The 18804-nt window shown below is 36.7% G+C and overlaps 2 protein-coding genes across 3 annotated transcripts in view; one reads left to right on the top strand and one right to left on the bottom strand.

Annotated features, from left to right (window-relative positions):
* Positions 1–1821: 1821 nt before the first annotated feature.
* On the top strand, positions 1822–7706 carry ostn (osteocrin). Its single transcript, XM_084126648.1, has 5 exons — positions 1822–2238; positions 4101–4199; positions 4819–5039; positions 7094–7212; positions 7297–7706. The coding sequence occupies exons 2-4, from the start codon at positions 4101–4103 to the stop codon at positions 7179–7181; spliced, it is 408 nt and encodes a 135-aa protein (XP_083982774.1). The 5' UTR covers positions 1822–2238; the 3' UTR covers positions 7182–7212; positions 7297–7706.
* Positions 7707–7974: 268 nt separating this feature from the next.
* Positions 7975–18804, bottom strand: part of masp1 (MBL associated serine protease 1) — a 14492-nt gene continuing 3662 nt past the window's right edge. Inside the window, exons 3-12 of one of the 2 annotated variants that reach the window (XM_084126643.1) lie at positions 17931–18108; positions 17724–17855; positions 15766–15962; positions 14715–14862; positions 14494–14612; positions 14307–14385; positions 11605–11724; positions 11447–11518; positions 11195–11266; positions 7975–9863 (exon numbers count right to left, since the gene is read on the bottom strand). In XM_084126643.1, coding sequence (XP_083982769.1) covers positions 8986–9863; positions 11195–11266; positions 11447–11518; positions 11605–11724; positions 14307–14385; positions 14494–14612; positions 14715–14862; positions 15766–15962; positions 17724–17855; positions 17931–18108 — 1995 coding nt within the window. In that variant the 3' untranslated portion in view covers positions 7975–8985. Of the gene's footprint in view, positions 9864–11194; positions 11267–11446; positions 11519–11604; positions 11725–13167; positions 14201–14306; positions 14386–14493; positions 14613–14714; positions 14863–15765; positions 15963–17723; positions 17856–17930; positions 18109–18804 lie in introns of those variants that run through there. The other variant, XM_084126644.1, reaches the window with a different exon arrangement.

Below are 18804 nucleotides of genomic sequence, written 5' to 3'. Positions count from 1 at the left end.
ATACGATCTCGCGCACACACACATCTTCATGTCTGATTATAGTTAAATGGGGTTGTGTTGAGTCTGGTCGCTATACACACAGATCTGGACTCACCCTAAGGATTTTGGGTAACGGAACACTGCAGATCCACATCTCAATAAGTGTAGAAACAGGTTTCCTCTCTCTCGTTCTCTCATTTCATCCTGTTTCTTTCTTTCAATCTCCCGCTTTTCTCATGCCATAATGCATTTTGCTCTTAATCTTGTTCATTTTCTGTATCATGCCTATTAGAGACAAATATATATATATATATATATATATATAATTAGATCTTAATGAAACAGTTCACAGATAATGAAAATATTGTCATCTTTTACTCACCGTCATGTTATTCCAAAAAAGCATTCCAATACTTTTTTACTTCTGCGAAACACAAAAGGAAAGATTTTGAATGTGTTGTTTGCTCTTTTAATTGCAACTGGAGACAGGAGCTTTCAAAAAGCACTACCAAATTATCATAAAAATAATGTGTGCGGTATTTTAAGTCTAAAGATGATATAACTTTGTGGTGTTGACATACCAAAATTGAAGTTGTTACTACCTGATAATCTTCACCTCCAGTGGAGCTGTTACACCCTGAAACCAGATCATTGAGTCAGTGAGTTTGAAAATCAGTTTAGTTTGTTTGGTGAATGAATCATTCAGGTTTAGCAAACTGGATCAAGTGATTCATTGAAAAGCTCAGATTTTACAGAATGATTCATTGGGAATGCTATTAGATGGAGATCAAATGGACACAATTTGCCTAAAGTCAACATGAAATGGAAAATACTCTATTTTCTATTGTAAAAGGATTCATTTACCGTAATTTTCAATCAAAGTGTCCGGATCTTCAAGGGAAAATGACAGACTTCTCTCTGGTGATGTATGCTGGATTTCTGCAATCATTTAGTACCCTGAAAACCTCAGCCCAGTCAACGGCAAGCTCATATTCAGATCTGCCTCAGTCCAATAAAAGATTTGTCGCTACTTCCCTTACACTGCAACATTAAGTCTCCTGCTTCTCAGATTTTTCTTCTGAGAAAAGACCCCAGTAATCTCACAAGTATCAAAGTATACTTTGATAGATTTCAGTGTCAGCTCAAGCTTTTTTCATCAAATTATTCCAAGCCCACATAATCTTAGCTATGCAATCCACTTTCATTTTAGTTCTGTACTCTTATTGTATGTCGTCAAATGACAATTGTTGTATATAAACACTTTTGACATCTCGGAATTGTTGGAGAAACATGCTTTACTGATTGAGTCTCATGAGCTATGAAAGAGAAATACAATTGTTCTATGACACAGGCACAGACATTCTGATTCTATCTGTACACACACACACACATGCACGTCTCCTGGCTTTCCCTCTTTGGTGTCCTGATTTTCCAAAACATCTTAGTGAGGGAGAGAGTGAGAATGAGAGAGAGACAGAGAGGGATCGTCGTAGGGTCTCTGTGGAAATTTTGGTGTGGTAGACAGGCCTGCCCGGTCTGCTCTTTATTTAACAGTGGGAGTAAAGAGAGATGAGCTCTATGTGTGCAGATAAATATAGTGTGAGAACAGGCAGTCTGCTGGGGAACTCTTCACAACCTAACGCCACCTAACTTTCTCAGACAGAGAGAGATCTGAGCACTTTTCCCCGGTTAAGACTCAATGAGTGAATTACAAGATGCAGGTCATGAACGACCATCAACACACACACTCATGTGGCCAGATACAGTATAGTTTATACACAAGAGATTGGATTACGCCAGAGAGAGATAAACCACCTACACATACTGAACTCCAACACATACACACTTAGAAACCTGTGGAAACACAGCAGGTTGTCAGTTACAAGCTGACCTTCAAGGCATTTTTGGCCATCGTATGTGCGTGTAAGCCAAGAAAGAAGGACAGAAAGAGAGAAGTGACACGTACACGCACATTCAAATGTGTTCAGCTGCTCCCTTGGGTTGCTATTAGTTTGTAATCGTAATGAGGATGAGAGAGTTGGGGAGAGCAGCTTCAGGGCGAGCCACAGTGGAAAACCTGCAGAAATGATGTCAGAGCAATCGCGACCACCGATTGGAGTGGAGATTCCCGACGAGAGCCTATAAAACCGGGAAAGACAACAGCAGGAACCAGCAAAGGCAGAGAACGTGAGAAATTCCAGGAACTGCACGGTGTCCATCTGTCCGTCCCCGTGTGACTGAAACCAAATCTGATTAAGGGTAAGGAGCCTTGGAGAAAGACCAACCTTTATGTTCCTACAGGGCTGTGTGTGTTTGGGTGGAAAGGTGAGCAGACAGGTGTTGAAGATGTATTTAAAGACATTTGTTAGGGGTTGTTGTAGAATAACTCTGGTTAGTTGGTAGAGAATGTGCTGTTTGATAAGCAACTGTGAATTTGTTTGAGCTCCAGGGTTACAGATGAACCTGTATCGGAAACCTCCTGTTGATTTTGCATTGCTGCAATAGTGACACAGAGGTGTGAAATCATGTCTGATATCAGAGAACGGTTGAGAGTGTCTTTGAGAGAGCAAGTGTGTGTTGCATGCAGGGTGTCCAGTGAAGAGTGTGTGGGCAATGGGAGATGGCTGGAGTTGTTTATTTTTGGGGACGGAAAATGCTAAAGTTAGCCCATGTTGCTGGACAATGCATTTCCCCAGTCGTGGGGCAGGAGAGGGTCCGCATCTGGTCCGGTGCTCAGAGGACGGGACACTCTGGGTCAAATAATAAGTGAAAATGCATTACTGGTGCATTTCGGAAAGATACTATACAATCCTGCCAAAGAGTTTTGAATCATTTCTAGGAGAAACACTGTGGCAGGTGTTAAAAAATGTAAAAAAAAAATTAAAGGTGTTCTTTAAAAATTACAGCTGACAATTAATAAAAGGGCAAAATTAAATTCAAGGTCAGAATTTCACAAATATAACATTTAGTTTTGTTTATATTTTTGACTATCTTATCTATCTATCTATCTATCTATCTATCTATCTATCTATCGGTAACGTATTATTAGTTGTGGTAGAAGTTTTTTACCAGTCATTGAAATTTGCATTTATTTCATTTATATATATTTTAAAGTACTTTAAAAAAATAAATTATGTTTAAAAGAAAATTACACAAATTTCACAAAGATGAATGCCATTTTTAATGGTACTGGTGCATTGCAATTCAACACAACTGCCAGCAGACAGCAGTCAAAATGTAGGATTTAGTGCATTATCATAATCTGAATAAGGTGGTTTTAGAAAAAAAAACAAAAAAACATGAAAGAGCTAAGATAATGGTGTTCTCTTAAATATAATATTTACTGTAATTTTATCAGCACTATAAAACATTTGCTCAAGTGATGCAAAACAACAGTAACAGTCCCTCAGTCCCGCCATGAGGAAGTTTTTTTTTTTTTTTCGAGTTTGGTTAAGAGTGTGTTTTGGGGACACACAGGTAGGGGTGCAGGTCAGAGTGTGTGTTTGGGCTGAGTTCATGTGTTTGTGTAGAGGGTGTGTGTTAGAAGCATTCTCACACTCTCGCGGCTGCCGGACCGCCCAGTCAGAGTGTATTTTCACAGATGGAGTCTGGATGAATGTAAACATCGCCCTGTATCACAGTAATTCAACACGGTGCTGAAGCTGGAGTGTGTGTGTGTGTGTGTGTGTGTGTGTGAACTCTCAATTGACAATGCACTGACACAGAGACATAAAAACTTCAATCACTGTAATTATGTTGATAGATAGATAGATAGATAGATAGATAGATAGATAGATAGATAGATAGATAGATAGATAGATAGATAGATAGATAGATAGATCATGTGACACTGAAGACTGGAGTAATGATGCTGAAAATTCAGCTTTGCTATCACAGGAATAAATTACATTTTAAAATATTTTCAAATAGAAAAATATATTTTAAATTGTAATACTATTTCATCAGTGCTTTACTGTATTTTTGATCAAATAAATGCAACATTGGTGAGCATAAGAGACTTTTTTCTGCAACATTAAAAAATCTGACCGACCACATACATTTTAAGGGTAGTATACATGTACATGATTGTCAGAAATCACATTGTTAATATTGTATTATAGATGCTGGGCTGTGGATGTGTGCTGCTCTCTGGTCTGCTGACACTGACCTTGTTCCACTGCAGTGTGGAAAGTCTTCACATACCCCAAGAAAGACCAGAGGTAAGTCCAGGTCTCGCTGATATACAAATATATATATATATATATATATATATATATAAAGAGAGAGAGAGAATAAGGTTAGATTACATTTTGTGTTTTGTAAGGGAACTTCACTCTGCCTGTCTTCAGACAACACAAACAAATTTCATGTATATATTGAGATTAACTGGTACAAGTGACAGATGATAAGCTGTCATCAGTCTCAGTGCTCTATAAATACAGTGGGGTTTCCCCCAGAGAGCCACCACAGGAGGTTATCATTGCCGTCCCCTTATGAACATGAGCTACCTGTCTGCCCGTCTGAGAACTGACCCACTGGATCACCCATTCTCATTCTGCATTTAGAAGTATTGCAATCTTAAAGGTTTTGAGTTGGTCTTTAAGGTGTACAAGCTGTATATTGTTTCTATTCCAAGATGGTTTAACAGCTCTAACCAGCTTGACAAAGGTCAAAACCATGTCCAGCTAGAAACCATGTAAAACCAGTTTACCACCTTAAAATTGTGTTAAATGAATTGTCCATCAGGGAAAATATATATTTTTTTGGGAAGACTTTTCCTAATTTTACTGACAATTTTGAAAACTGAATATTACCATGCATTTCCTCATTTCGATCTAGTATGTGGAATCATCTGTCGTGGAGGGCCGCAGTGTCCAGCAAGGCCAAACCGAGCAGAAGACCCCAGGAGCCGTGAACGCTAAACACCTCCTGCACGACCAGCTGGTCCGACTGGAGAACGACGTCATCGAGACCAAGAGGAAGCGGAGTTTCCCCGGATCCAACACGCCTCTTGATCGCCTGTCAATCAGCAACATGGATCCCAAAAGCAACAAGCAAAGGTAGAGGAAACATTTTTCTTTTAGTTCGGAAAAAGAAGTGAAAAGCATTTATAACAGGAATAAATAATAAAATATTATGATTAAAATATTTCACATTCATATTATTTTAATAACAATTTAAACATTTTGAATCGATTTTTAAATTGACACCTTAATTCTTTATTGGTGTTCTGTAACAATAGTTATTTATATTATCATCATATCACACTGAAAATTGTCTCAATTAACTAAGCACTGTGTCATTAGCAATGTGAATTTTAAGTCTGGAAAACATACAAAACACACTTCTGATTTGCTGTGATCCCAAACAGATGATGAACCATAATTAGCTTTGATTGGCCGTGGCTCAAACACATAAGTTTTTATTGGCTGAAGTCAGTCATGCACAGCTGGATAGTTTTGTGTGTTTTTACAGTTCACTAAGAGCAATTAATGTTTTGTCTGTAGCCCACAGTTAAAGTTACTAATATTTCTTGGGTGGAGTCACAGCGGTGTGAATTGAGGTTTTGTATGACATAATAAGTGTCTGATACTGACTTACGGGAACGGACAGTCCAACTGTGCTGATGACTGTAGCATCGGACTTCCAGTCAATGATCAAAACTGTTTTATCTCTGTGAATGATTTGATCTTCCTGCCGGACGGAACACGCAGTGTAACTCAGCATGGCCTGAGGCTCTGACAAGGCTCTATCTAAATGATCCTCAGCACTTGATCAGATCAGGACAGAAGCCAAGAACAGCAGTGAAAACACCACACCATGCATTATCAAATCTCAACACACGAATCCATCTCTCATGAGCCTGATAAACACATGATGAAAGCTCACGAAACCCCTCCATAATGTGACTTGTTCCATGGATCCTCAGTAAAGATATTCATCTCGAAAGCAAATGTTGGATTCTGTTACTAGACTTTTACATTTTCTAAAGAAAGTGTGAGATCACACAGTGTAGGGGTGTAACGGTACAAAAAATTCACGGTTCGGTGCGTACCTCAATTTTTGGGGTCACAGTTCAATACAAGTTTAGTACATTTCATTGTCAAATAGGCCTAATTCTCAATTTAGCTAATTTAATGTAGTAGGCTAGGTCAGGTACAGAACAGAACATCTTTTAAATGTACAATGTATACATTCTATATACCACAGACAGACACAGAATATTGACACATGACTTTCTGGTTTTGTATGGAAGCCCATTTCCGTCACATAAGAAAAAAAAATAATGCTTTGGTAAATCATAATTATGACAGTCACTAAGTCACTATGACTTAATAGGGAGAATGTGATTTCACTAAGGCCAACAAGTTCCTGGATCAAAATCTTTGTTGATCCTGAAACAACATTCCAATCAGCCAATCAGATCTGAGGAACACGTTTACAGTTTATGTCAAGTTTAGGTATTAGGTTTACAATCAGGGTTAGGTGCTTCTACATCAGTGTTATTCACCTGTCATTTCACTCTGATTTAATAGGGATAAATTATGGGTAGGGGTAGGGTTAGATTTAAGAATAGGGATAGGGTTAGGACTATGTTTTCAGACAGGAATGTACGGTATGTTGATCCCTACTTGGCAAAATCACAGTGACCGACTTGCTAGCCTATGACTTGGTATGTCATAATTTCGATTTTTATCTCTTAATTAGTGGCCCGGTTTCACAGACAGGGCTTAGATTAAGCCAGGATTAATCTAAATTCAATTAGGGCATTTAAGTAGCTTTTAAAAACGTGCCTTAAACATTACCGTGTGCATCTTAAAATAAAGCAATGGCAATGGCATGTTGTAAGATATGTCAGTGCAAGTTGCTTTCATTTAAAACAGCTCAAACAGTCTTTGGAAGCAGGGGAGTATGTCATAATTATGATTTACCACAGCATGTTTTGTTTTTGTTTTTCTTATTTTGCGAAAATGTGTTTCTATAATTTTGAACATCCTTTTTCTACTTAGCTTCATTTCAGGTATGTGAAATAAAACGGCAATCCACGATTGTGAGAGGGTGACTAGGCAGTAATCTGAAGGAAATGTCTGGTATCTTTTCGTTATGTCTGCAGGAAGGTTGAGTTGCCGCGGCGACGAGTCAGCGTTCCGATAGACCGGATCGGCGTGGGTCGTCTTCCCAATCCCAACAGCCGAGGATAGACTCCTGCTTCGACCACTCCCCGACAAACAGGTATCAACTAGATACCATTGTCTCATTTAATCTCGTTAAATGTATTGTAGAATGAAAATATCATGTTTGTTCTTGTTTCCACAGAGGGGAATGTCGCAGGTAGATGAAATGCATGATAAGCACACCAGCCGACACAACTCACTAACCACTGAATGATCAGCACACTTTTAATAATCGCTTTTCCAGAGCTGTTCTTTCTCGTTGATTACTGACGAAAACTTTCAACGACCGATCAAACGGTTTATTTCCTGTTCGGATCCATCATCATTTAAATTCAACATCTAAACTGTATTCCTTTCAGAAAATGAGTTCCGTTTATGATGTCAGAGGCATTAGCCAATCAGAGAGGAATCTGCTCATGGCTTCCATTGCACATCTCAATATTTACTCCCTCACGACGTCTCGCTTGCTGTTATGTACTGTACACAACTATTGTCATTTTCTCAATTTGACTGAAGGCTCTTCAGCCTTGACAATAAAACAAATTCAATTCTACAACCGTCTCTCTTATTTCAACTATTTAAGCGAGCTGAGCTACTAAGAAAATTGCAGTTATTGCATAAAGTCCACTGTGACGCTGATTAGTGAACATGTGCTACGTATGAATGTTAAATATTATAATTGTTGATACCTGGTTGGTGTTGATCCCTTGTAAGTTTTGTAGAATATAAGGGGACAATGCAGTCCATAAACGTACTTGTCTGTGGTAACAAGTTGGAAAAGACAACTTACACACTAAACATTAGATAAATAGCAAGCAACAAGTTTCTTGAAACATTTATTTCACCAACATGTGCAAATACAACAATAAAATAAGTGCACTTATTACAGAAAAATAATGTCTTTTAAATAGGAGTGTTTATAAAAGTATAACATTTGAAAGGTGTTGTTGATATAGACATAAAGGTGTATATTTGATTGTTGCGCATGTACTATAAACTGCCATTCAAACGTTTGTGGTAGGTAAGATTTAAAAATAATAGTAAGTGTTTGAAAGAAGTCCTTTATGCTTATCACCAAGGCTACATTTATTTGATAAAAATACAGTCAAAACTATTTTAATAGATTTTAAAATGTTATTTATTCCTGTGATGGCAAAGCTGTATTTTTCAGCATCATTACTCCAGTCTTCAGTGTCACATGATCCATCAGAAATCATTCTAATATGCTGATTTGCTGCTCAAGAAACATTTCTCATTATTATCAGTGTTGAAAATAGTCTTGCTGCTTCATATTTTTGTGGAAACCGTGATACTTTTTTTCAGGATTCTTTGATGAATAGAAGTTCAAAAGAAAAGTACTTATTTGAAACCTCATGTAAAATTATAAATTTCTCAACTGTCACATTTTGATAAATTGAATGCATCCTTGCTGAATAAAAGTATTAATTTGTTTAGAAAATCAAAAAAATCATACTGACCTCAAACTTTTGAACAGTAGTGTAATATAAAATGCTGTTTTGCTAGGCTAAAGACCCTAACCAGTACTGAAGGACAATACACTTTTTGTAGAGTGTTTTAAACAACAGCAGACAGAAAAATGAAAATGGTTCTGACTGGTTGATTCAAGTGTCCAGCACAAGTTCATACCATCTAATTTATGAATTCACAGACTGTGAACAACAGAACTGTTGAACTTGAATGAAATATAAAAAGTCCATAACTCAGGAGTGAATGTGACCAAATGAAAGAATTAGCACTATTGGGTGTAACTCTAGTTATTTTGTTATAAATGGTAAGAAATGGCCATTTCCGCTGCTGTTTTCTGACACCCTCACCACCAGCGCTCCACATCCATGTGCCCGTGTAGCCAGTGGACGTAGTTTGCCACCCGGGTGTACACCCCATACACCCTCTGACTGCCACACTCCTCTGGCCCACCCCAGGACACCAATCCTTGTGCCACCCATCTGCCACTGTGGGAGTCCTGGGTGACAAAGGCTCCCCCACTGTCCCCCAAACAAGTGTCCTGTCCACCCTCGTAAAAGCCAGCACAGAACATATTGCTGGTGATATTGTAGTTGACGGAGCGTGACGCATAGCTGGCTTTGCATTCGTCCTGCGGCACAACCGGAAGCTTCACATACTGGAGCAGCTCGGAAACGACGGAGGAATCAGAGCTCAAGCCGCTGGTGGAGGCTGAAGCGTTGGCCGTGTTGATGCCCCAACCGGCCACGATACCCAATGTGTTGGGAAGAGGCATCAGGACATGACCTTCTACACTAGGCTTTGGTAGACAGACGGGTCGTAGTAACGCAGACAGCACCACCTCCTGGCTGAGTTTAACCAGAGCAATGTCGTTGTTATAGTTTTGAGGATCAAACTGAGGATGGAGGATGACTCTCTCTACGGACCGATTGGTCGCCATGTGTTTTTCCCGTACATCCGTGAGGCCCAAGTGCACTTTGATGTGTTCAGAAGCGACAGGGATGACGGAAAGATCACGGCGATGAGATCTGAGCACGTGAGCGGCTGTGACAACCCAGGTTGAGGAGAGGAGAGCGCCGCTGCCAAACCAGCGATCCTCTGGGACACGGGACACATCCTCCACTGAGAGCAAAGCCTGCCAGGGGAACAGACCGGGAGATGCTGTTCTTCCACCAACGATTCGCTTCTGCTGGGCTGGGAAGAGCTGTGACGGCTCACCGCATGCTTAAATGAAAACATTTGCAAGTTAACATAGATATGCATAAAGCAACATTTATGCACTTCTTAGACAAAAATACAAGCAACTACGCACAGAGACACCCAAAAGAGGGCTCTAGAGTCCAGACTAAAAAATGACAAGGCTGCCATTGGCTCCTAAAATGTAACATTTAGTACACAAATTGCTTTTTTGGTTGACAAATTATAAATGCTTAATAATGTAAATAGTTGTTTTGCTGTGCTTTGATAAAGGGGAATTAATTATTAATATTAATATAAAATTATAAAATAATATAAAATTGCCTGTCAATAAAAGTAAATAGATAATATAAAAAACAATAATATATATACAGTATATTTTTTAATATTTTATATTATTTAATATTTTGAGGTGCATTTTTTTTTTTTTTTTTTTTTGAAAGAAGTCTCTTATGCTCACCAAAGCTACATTTGATTAAAAATACATACAAAACTATAATATTGTGGAATATTATTACAATTTAAAATAACAATTTTCTGTATTAATAATATATAGTTTTATTTATTCCTGGAATAACAAAGCTGAATTTTCAGCAGTCAGTGTCAAATAATCACTCAGAAATCATTCTAACATCAATGTTGAAAACGGTCTGGCTGCTTAATATATTTGTGGAAACTGTGATAAAATCTTCTGGATTCTTTGATGAATAGAAAGTTCAAAAGAGTTGATTTGAAATAGATTTTTTTTGTCACAAGTAAAAGTATTTAGAGTACCTTTTGATCAATTTAATGAATCCTTGCTAAATAAAAATCCTTTAAAAAAAATCTTACTGACTCAAAACTTTATAGAAGCTAATATAACGTATATTTAATACAAATATGATTTAGTTTATGTAAAACAATGATGTGAATATGTATCATTAACTGAAAAGAATGGTGTCTCATGATACATCACAATGTTGGTTCCCGGTTCATTTCGAACTGGACAGAAAAACGACACAGGGTTTATTGTGTATAGGCTTTGAACGATTCCCTGACTGAGATTCAAACCACAAACTCCCATGCCTGCTTGAGACCGTTTCATGAATATTCATGACTGACTTATTGGTTCAAAAGAGTTATAATACAGTATGTTTTTGAATCGGACATTACGCCTTGCACTGTGTCCGTTCATTGTTGCAAACAGAAAATGCTGGCGTGCTCTCTAAAGAACTTAACGCCAATGAGTAGATTCTAAATTATTCTCGCTGAGGATTTTTCTTTTTTTGGTCGCAATTACAAATATTTTCATCACAGTCTAGTGCCCTGCAATATTCTTTAACGATTCCAAAGCATTACATTTGAAGTTTGAGTCTTACCAAGAGGAGTGCTTGCTAGTGGAGTAGGATGTTGAGATTCAGCATTGGTACTTAAGTTTCTTTCAAAATCTCCTATCATAAATACACAAACAACAATAACTTAAAGGCCTATTCTAGTCATGTACAGTAGGTTAGTACACATTTACCATGCTTAAATTGTAAAGAAGTCCTGTTTATAATAAAATAATTCAACAAAACAGAATAGGCATATGAGTGATTTTAATATAAGTGACTCTCTGTAACACACCTTACCTGGTAGACAGGTGGGCAGTGGCGTCCCGTCCTCACTCACCCATTCCCCTCTCTGATGACAAGTGTAAGTGTCTGTAAGGCCAGTCAGAGTCAAATCCACAGTGACATTTAATATGATTTGACTTTAATGCATCAATGAGTGACAGTGAAATACTCACTGTTGACCTTGACAGAGTCTCTACAGCTGTACTGGATTCTGGATCCAAACACAGTGCTGTTTCCAGAACTCTCAAAAACAACCTCACCCAGAACTACATCTACTGGACCACAGTCAACCACTAAAGGGGAGATAAGAGGAGAGAAAACAAGTTAGAGTAATAATAGCCACATTTGGATTCCATGGATGAAGATTTTGGGTTGATACAAAACTTTTCATTTTTATTATTAAAGAGATTCTTCAGAAATCTTCAAAAGTACACAATCAGAATATTTATTTATTATATAATTATTATTATTATGGGTATGACAGGATACAAGTGTTGCATTATTTGTTTGATGGATTAGATGGGAGGAATTATTTAAGCAGGAGGTGAAAATTGCATGACTTACAGAATGTTAAGAAGGAATCGTAATTATAGAATGACAGGAATTCTCAAATATGATTGGTGGATTTTGTAGAAGGAGATGCCATGCTTATTGTGAGAGGACTCTTGATGGAAGGGATTTAAAGGGTTAGTTCACCCTAAAATTAAAGGATTGTCATCATTTTCTCACCCTCCAAACCTGTAAGACTTTCGTTCATCTTCGAAACACGAACGAAGATTTTGTGATGAAATCTGAGAGCTTTCTGTCCCTCCTTTGACAGTCCACGCAACTACCACTGTCACTTCAAAAAATTCACAAAGAGATCGTAAAACAAATCCATATGAATCGAGCAATTTAGTCGAAATTTTCTGAAGACATGATCGCTATATATGTCATGAACAGATTGAATTTAGGCTTTTTTTAACATATAAACATTGATCAGAGAAACATAAACAGAAGCTCAACTGTACTTGCTTGATGAGAATGAGCATCATTGGTTCTTGCTGAAGCTCAAACCTGCTGCGTTACACGAGAATGAACCTCATTGGTTCTTGCTGAAGCTCAAGCGTGCTGCGTAACACACAAGAATTAACCTCATTGGTTCTCATATGTCAAGCAAGCGTGCTTGAGCTTCTGTTTACAACTGATGTGTCAGCTGATGAATGTTTATATGTGAATAAAAGCCTAAATTCAATCTGTTCATCATATAAAGCGATCGAAAGAAATGTGGACTAAACCACTCAATTCATATGGATTAGTTTTATCTTTTTATGAACTTTTTGAAGCTTCAGAGTGGTGTGTAGCTGTCAATGGAGGGACAGAAACCTCTCAGATTTCATTCAAATATCTTCATTTGTGAAGACCACTTTGTCTTACGGGTTTGAAACTATATGAGAGTGAGCAATTAATTCAGAATTTTCATATTTGGGTGGACTAACCCTTTAATTTGGTGAAGAAAAAAAATGAACCATTTGAATAGTGAAGATCACACTCATACCAAACATTAAGTCTTCACTCTTCCACATGAGTTGTCCGTTCCCAACAGGTGAGGCAGCTTTGCAGTCAGTCCTGTCTGAAAGTCTAAGTGCATTTATGTGTATGTACTTCTGTCTCAAAATGAGCCTAATAGTAAAAGTAATGTGTACTATTGAATAAGAGATAAAAAAATATGTATAAAAAATCATGTTCACATCCATACAGTACAAGTACATGCTCACTGGTTTATTTCAGCACTAGTTATGAAACAACATTAATGACCAGTAGATGGAGACATTCTATGATACTTAAACTCAGTGTGCCCTTCCCAACCACACCACTTTCATTGTCAGGACAACAAAACAAGGCTTGAGCATGGAGGTTGTTAATGTAATAATGATAAAAGTTTGGAACAGACAGTTTGTATTAACTGGTAACAAAATTATTATCCAATTATTATTATTATCAAGTGCTGTGAATTTATCCGAATTTGCTCATAACCTAATATTTTTTATCTTACAAACATAGTCAACTGAAGTGAGTCAAAACATTGAATTTATTCAACTCAAATCTTTTTTATATGCATTTTTTCATACACAAGTTAAGGTTAGGCCTGAACTAACCCACAAAATTCCCATTTAGTCCAGGACTAGGCTTAAATTGGGAACTGGGAAACCTATAACAAATGAGGAGATTTAAGAATGTATTTTTGTCATGAGATAGGCTTCTTTCGTATTTTACCTTTTTTATTTTAATATATTTTAAATTTATTCCTGTGATCAAAGCTGAATTTTCAGCATCATTACTTCAGTCGTCAGTGTCACATGTTCCTTCAGAAATCATTATTATATGCTGATTTGATGCATTCTTATTATTATCAATGTTTAAAATTTTGGATTTTTGTGGATATCATGATTTTTCAGAATTCTTTGATGAATAGAAACTATTCAAAAGAACAGAATTTATTTTAAATGGAAATATTTTGCAACATTATAAACAACTTTACTGCCACATTCAATCAATTTAATGCATCCTTGCTGGACCAAAAAAAAAAAAAAAAAACCTTATGACCCCAAACCTTGATATATATGTATAGTGTTGTTTATATCAAGCTCTATATCCACAATGTACTATGGGGGTTGTAGTTCATAGTGGACAGTGATTGGCTACCAGCCAGTCCCTTAAAGTTTTAACTCGGTATCTGATTGGTTAAAATGCTTGGTAGGGAACGACGCCTCCTTTGAGATTCCTTCTCTGGTGGCAGCAAGTAGAAGAAGAAGAAAAGAGAGAAAGGGCAAGTGAGAAGAAAAAAAAAGACAGGAGGAAAACAGAATTACAGAGTCTCTGTTAAAAAACTTACTTTTACACAGTGGGAAGTCACTGCTCCATTTCCCATCCTTCTGACACTCAATCTGATAATGCTCTAATTCATTATCACCCTGTAAGAGAGAATGTGAATGTGATGTAAAACAGTATGGATTTGTCTCAATTAGCTTGCAACAGTCACTGCCTTTATCAGCACAAGTGAAATGTGTCCTTTGCCTGACCTGTCTCAGTGAGTATCCAGGGTCACAGGTCAAAGTAATGTGATCTTTGAAGATGTAATTAGACTGCAGAGGCTCCAGGTGTCCATTCAGGGGCGCCACTGGAGGAGAGCATTCAGAACCTGAAGATAACAATATTTTCAACTCTGCCACAACATACACAAACAATGATGAATATGGATGAAATTAATTCTGGCAATAATATGCATCGGTCAGTCTCTGACCTGTGGAGGTGTAAGTGAGTTTCCAGCCGAGATTCTCTCCGGAGTTGTCACTGTGAAACAGGATGTTGACCATGTTGCTTCCTGTCTGGATCTTCCCTGGTGACTTCTCACCACAAAATGGGTCAAACTCCTTGTCTCCTGCATGAATCTGTAGATAAAGCATCACTGACATCATGAATTTGATCAATATTTATCATAATATGATAAATGAACTGAACTGAATGGTTTACCAAAGCATTGAAACCGAAATGCTTCGTTTAGCCAAAAACGATACTGAAAATAAAGTTTATTTAATAATCTATTATTTAATTGTATATATATATATATATATATATATATAACATTTACACAGTGGCTGTTATAAAAACTTTTTCATAACAGATTTATTCAAACATATGTTAAATAATGAAGACAGCAGGTTAAGTAATAATAATATAATAAATTACATATTATATTACAAGCTATCTATAATACTTCATTCTAATTTGGCAAATACAACATTCTGCAGTCAAATATTTGTGTATAATGATAGCTAAATGAAAGGGGTCATGACATACATTTTTTTATTTTTTTTTTAAGGGATAGTTTGCCCAAAAATAAAAGTTTTACTTTCCAAACCTGTATGAATTTCTTTCTTCTGCTGAACACAAAAGATATTTTGAAGAATGTTGGTAACCAGACAGTAAAAAATACTATGGAAGTCAATTCTTTAAAATATCTTATTTTGTGTTCAACAAAAGAAAGAAACTCATGCAGGTTTGAAACAACATGAGGGTGAGTAAATTATGACAACAATTTTATTTTTGGGGATAAACTATCCCTTTTAAGGACTGGGGGGGGGGGAGACATCTATTCGTCGATGTCTTGCTCTGGAGGCAGGTATATGCAAATAAATTTGCCCATGTGACATCACAGATCCAGCAATATCAAAACGAGCCATTTTTGGAGCTTGATTAAATAAATACTTTGTTTTAAATGAGGAGGACGTTTTAAGCTATGAAACTTGCAGTTAATGGTACAAAGACATGACATGTTCTCACTCTATTCTCACTTTAATAAAGTCGTAGGGACAGGTGACTTCAGGGTGGTCTTCAATGTCAAAGGTGTCATCAAACTCCAGAGTGATTTGAAAACCCTCCTCCAGCTCAATGCGATACGTGCAGTCAGAGCTTTTGGGGTATGGTTTAGGGAAATCAGGACTGGAGATCTCTCCGGACCGCTCCGTATACACACTGTCATTACACTCCACTGCAATGATTACAAACACACACACACACATTTATATTTCAATATCATTCAGCGTTCAAAATACAGCAACTAAAAGAGGAATGCACACACATGAACAGTGATCATAAACGACTAAATCATCTTCGTACTCTAAATCTTCAGCTAAAATATATAATAATTTTTTTTTGCATTGAAACACATGGAAGCTGTAACGCTTGCACCCTTTCTAATCGGGTTTTTGAAGTTCACAAGTTAATCCACATCTCACTGACCACCACAATGTAAATATTTAGTTGTTGGTGCTTAGCTACAATCAGCTGAGGAGGGGGCAAAGGTTAGACATAAAACAGACTCACTTTAACACACACATTAACTACCACCACAACACATTACAGCAACATAAATCATGATAAAATTGCAAAATTGTATCTAAGCCAACGTTATATAAATAAGTGTACATTTGTAATTAGTTGACTTACACAATGCAGTCTCAAATTAACCTGCTAATAGGTTTCTCTTAAAGCTCTGCTTTATAATTAGGAGGAATTCCATCAACTAATCCTGGATAATCCAACGGTACAAGATTTATTACAAAAATCTATGCAATTTAGAGCAAATGTTTGACTAGAGCCCACCTACACAGCACTCGGTTTTCATTCTTGTAATCATGCATAAATAAAAAAGTATGTGAACTGATGTTAAAACTAAGTATATTCTTAAGGGGAAAAAAGGTTCAGTGGAGTTCTATATAGGGTTCTTGACTCAATTTTAATGAACGCTTTATGCCAAAAAGGCTCTATATAAGGAGAAATGTCTTAAATTATTGCATAATATTTCAATGTTGAACAGGTTATTTAATTTTTTCTGGTGATAAAGTATGATTACGTGATGTGTAATTAATAAAAATGAAAACAAAATTAATTAATTAAAACTAAATATAAACTGATCCCATAATGGGAACCCCTAAAAAAGGTTGTATATATGAAGCCCCAGACAGAATTCCTTTAAAGGAATAGTTCACTTTAAAATGAAGATTTTGTCATAATTTACTCACCCTCAAGTTGTTTCACATTTGCATGAATTTCTTTCTTCTGCTGAACACAAAAGAAGATATTTTGATGAATGTCGGTAACCAAACAGTAGATGGACCCCAATGACTTCCATAGTTTTTTTGTTTTTTTTTTCTACTATGGAAGTCAGTGGGGTCTATCAATTGTCTGGTTACCGAAATTCTTCAAAATATCTTCCAAAATATTCTTCCAGCAGAAGAAAGAAATCCACACAGGTTTGAAACAACTTGATGGTGAGTAAATGATGACAGAATTTTCATTTTTAAGTGAACTCTTCTATATAGAGTCTATAAGAGTGTATACAGCTAGTGTGCACTTCAGATTGAGAGTGTAGACACAATCGTGCATTGAAAGGGAATGATCTTTCTAGTTGTGACTTGAACTTAATTGATGTATCAACATTTTCAGGGGTATTAGGAGACTTAAGGGATTTTCCTCATGAAGCCACATAATGATGTTTAAACTCTCCCACCTTTTGGCACCAAAAAGAAATGGGTCAAACTTCTGTTCTTGTGAAGAGATGTAAAAATAGCAGTGTCATTTGTTTATGTTATGGAGCAACAGATTGACGTGTATTACAATGTGTATTGAACATGCAAGTTTGTTATATTGTAGGAAAACCCAACCGTAATGAAACAAAAAAGAAAAGTTTTGAACAAATATAGAAAATGCAGCTTTTTTTTAGGTCATTACAGTGATACTAAAAGGCTACCTTTGCAAGTTCTGTTGTCAGAATGAAGCAAGAACCCATAACGACAGGAACAGTAGAAGCCACCAATGTAGTTATGACAGAAATGATCACAGACAAGATCTTCATCATTTCTGTCTCTACATTCATCTACATCTGCAGAAAGAAGAAGAGAGCACAGGATAAAGAGATTGAAATAATGTGCATGATTTTGCTACTCTAAACACTCACCAACCGCACTAAAGTGAGCCTCAAAGCCAGAGTAGCGTTCCTCATTGGAAAAGTCTGAACGGAATGCCACGCTGAGCGCACTCCCATGGGACATGATGACATCAGAAGCAGGGACCTGTTCTGTGTCTGTGTTCTCTCTCCCACAAAACACTGCCAGCTCCTCTGTGTCTGAATATACCTGTGTGAACAAACACAATAACAACAACAATCATATTCTGTCTATAGGTACACTACCATTCATAAGTTTGGGGTCAGCAAGACTGGAGTCAGTAAGATCAGCACAACTGTTTTCAATATTGATTATAATAAGGAATGTTTCTTGAGCATCAAATCATTATATTAGAATGATTTCTGAAGGATCATGTGACACTGAAGAATGATGCTGAAAATACAGCTTTGATCAAAGGAAACATATTAACATATATATATTCACATTCATAATATATTAACAGTTATTTTGAATTGTAATAATATTTAACAATGTTACTGTTTTAACTATATTTTTATCAAATGAATGCAGCCTTTGTGAGCATAATAAACTTTTTTCAAAAACATAAAAAATCTTACCGACCTCAAAGTTTTGAATGGTGTATACACACACAAACACACACACACACACACACACACAATAATACAGTTTTTACTCTGTACTTAACTCTGCACTTAAAGTGATAGATCATCCACAAATGAAAAATATTTCTCATTTCTCACACAAAAGCATTTATTATACATAATGTTAATGCGGCTTTTTCAAAACATTTCCCCTTTTATTTTCCACAGAAGAAAGTAAATCAGATGTGGAACAACATGAGGGTGAGTAAATGACACAACCAGACATAATCAGAGGACTGAAAACATTCCAATTTCTAAATAT

Source organism: Abramis brama, assembly GCF_963993115.1.
Source record: "Abramis brama genome assembly, chromosome: 10".
Lineage (NCBI taxonomy): Eukaryota > Metazoa > Chordata > Actinopteri > Cypriniformes > Leuciscidae > Abramis > Abramis brama.
Note: the sequence above shows the minus strand (reverse complement) of the source record. Positions and strands in the feature narration are given on the sequence as shown.

Coding starts and splice junctions, on each gene's coding strand:
- ostn (XM_084126648.1), top strand. CDS start 4,101: ATGCTGGGCTGTGGATGTGTGCTGCTCTCTGGTCTGCTGACACTGACC. Junction 4,200..4,818: donor TACCCCAAGAAAGACCAGAG/GTAAGTCCAGGT, acceptor ATTTCGATCTAG/TATGTGGAATCATCTGTCGT. Junction 5,040..7,093: donor CCCAAAAGCAACAAGCAAAG/GTAGAGGAAACA, acceptor TTATGTCTGCAG/GAAGGTTGAGTTGCCGCGGC.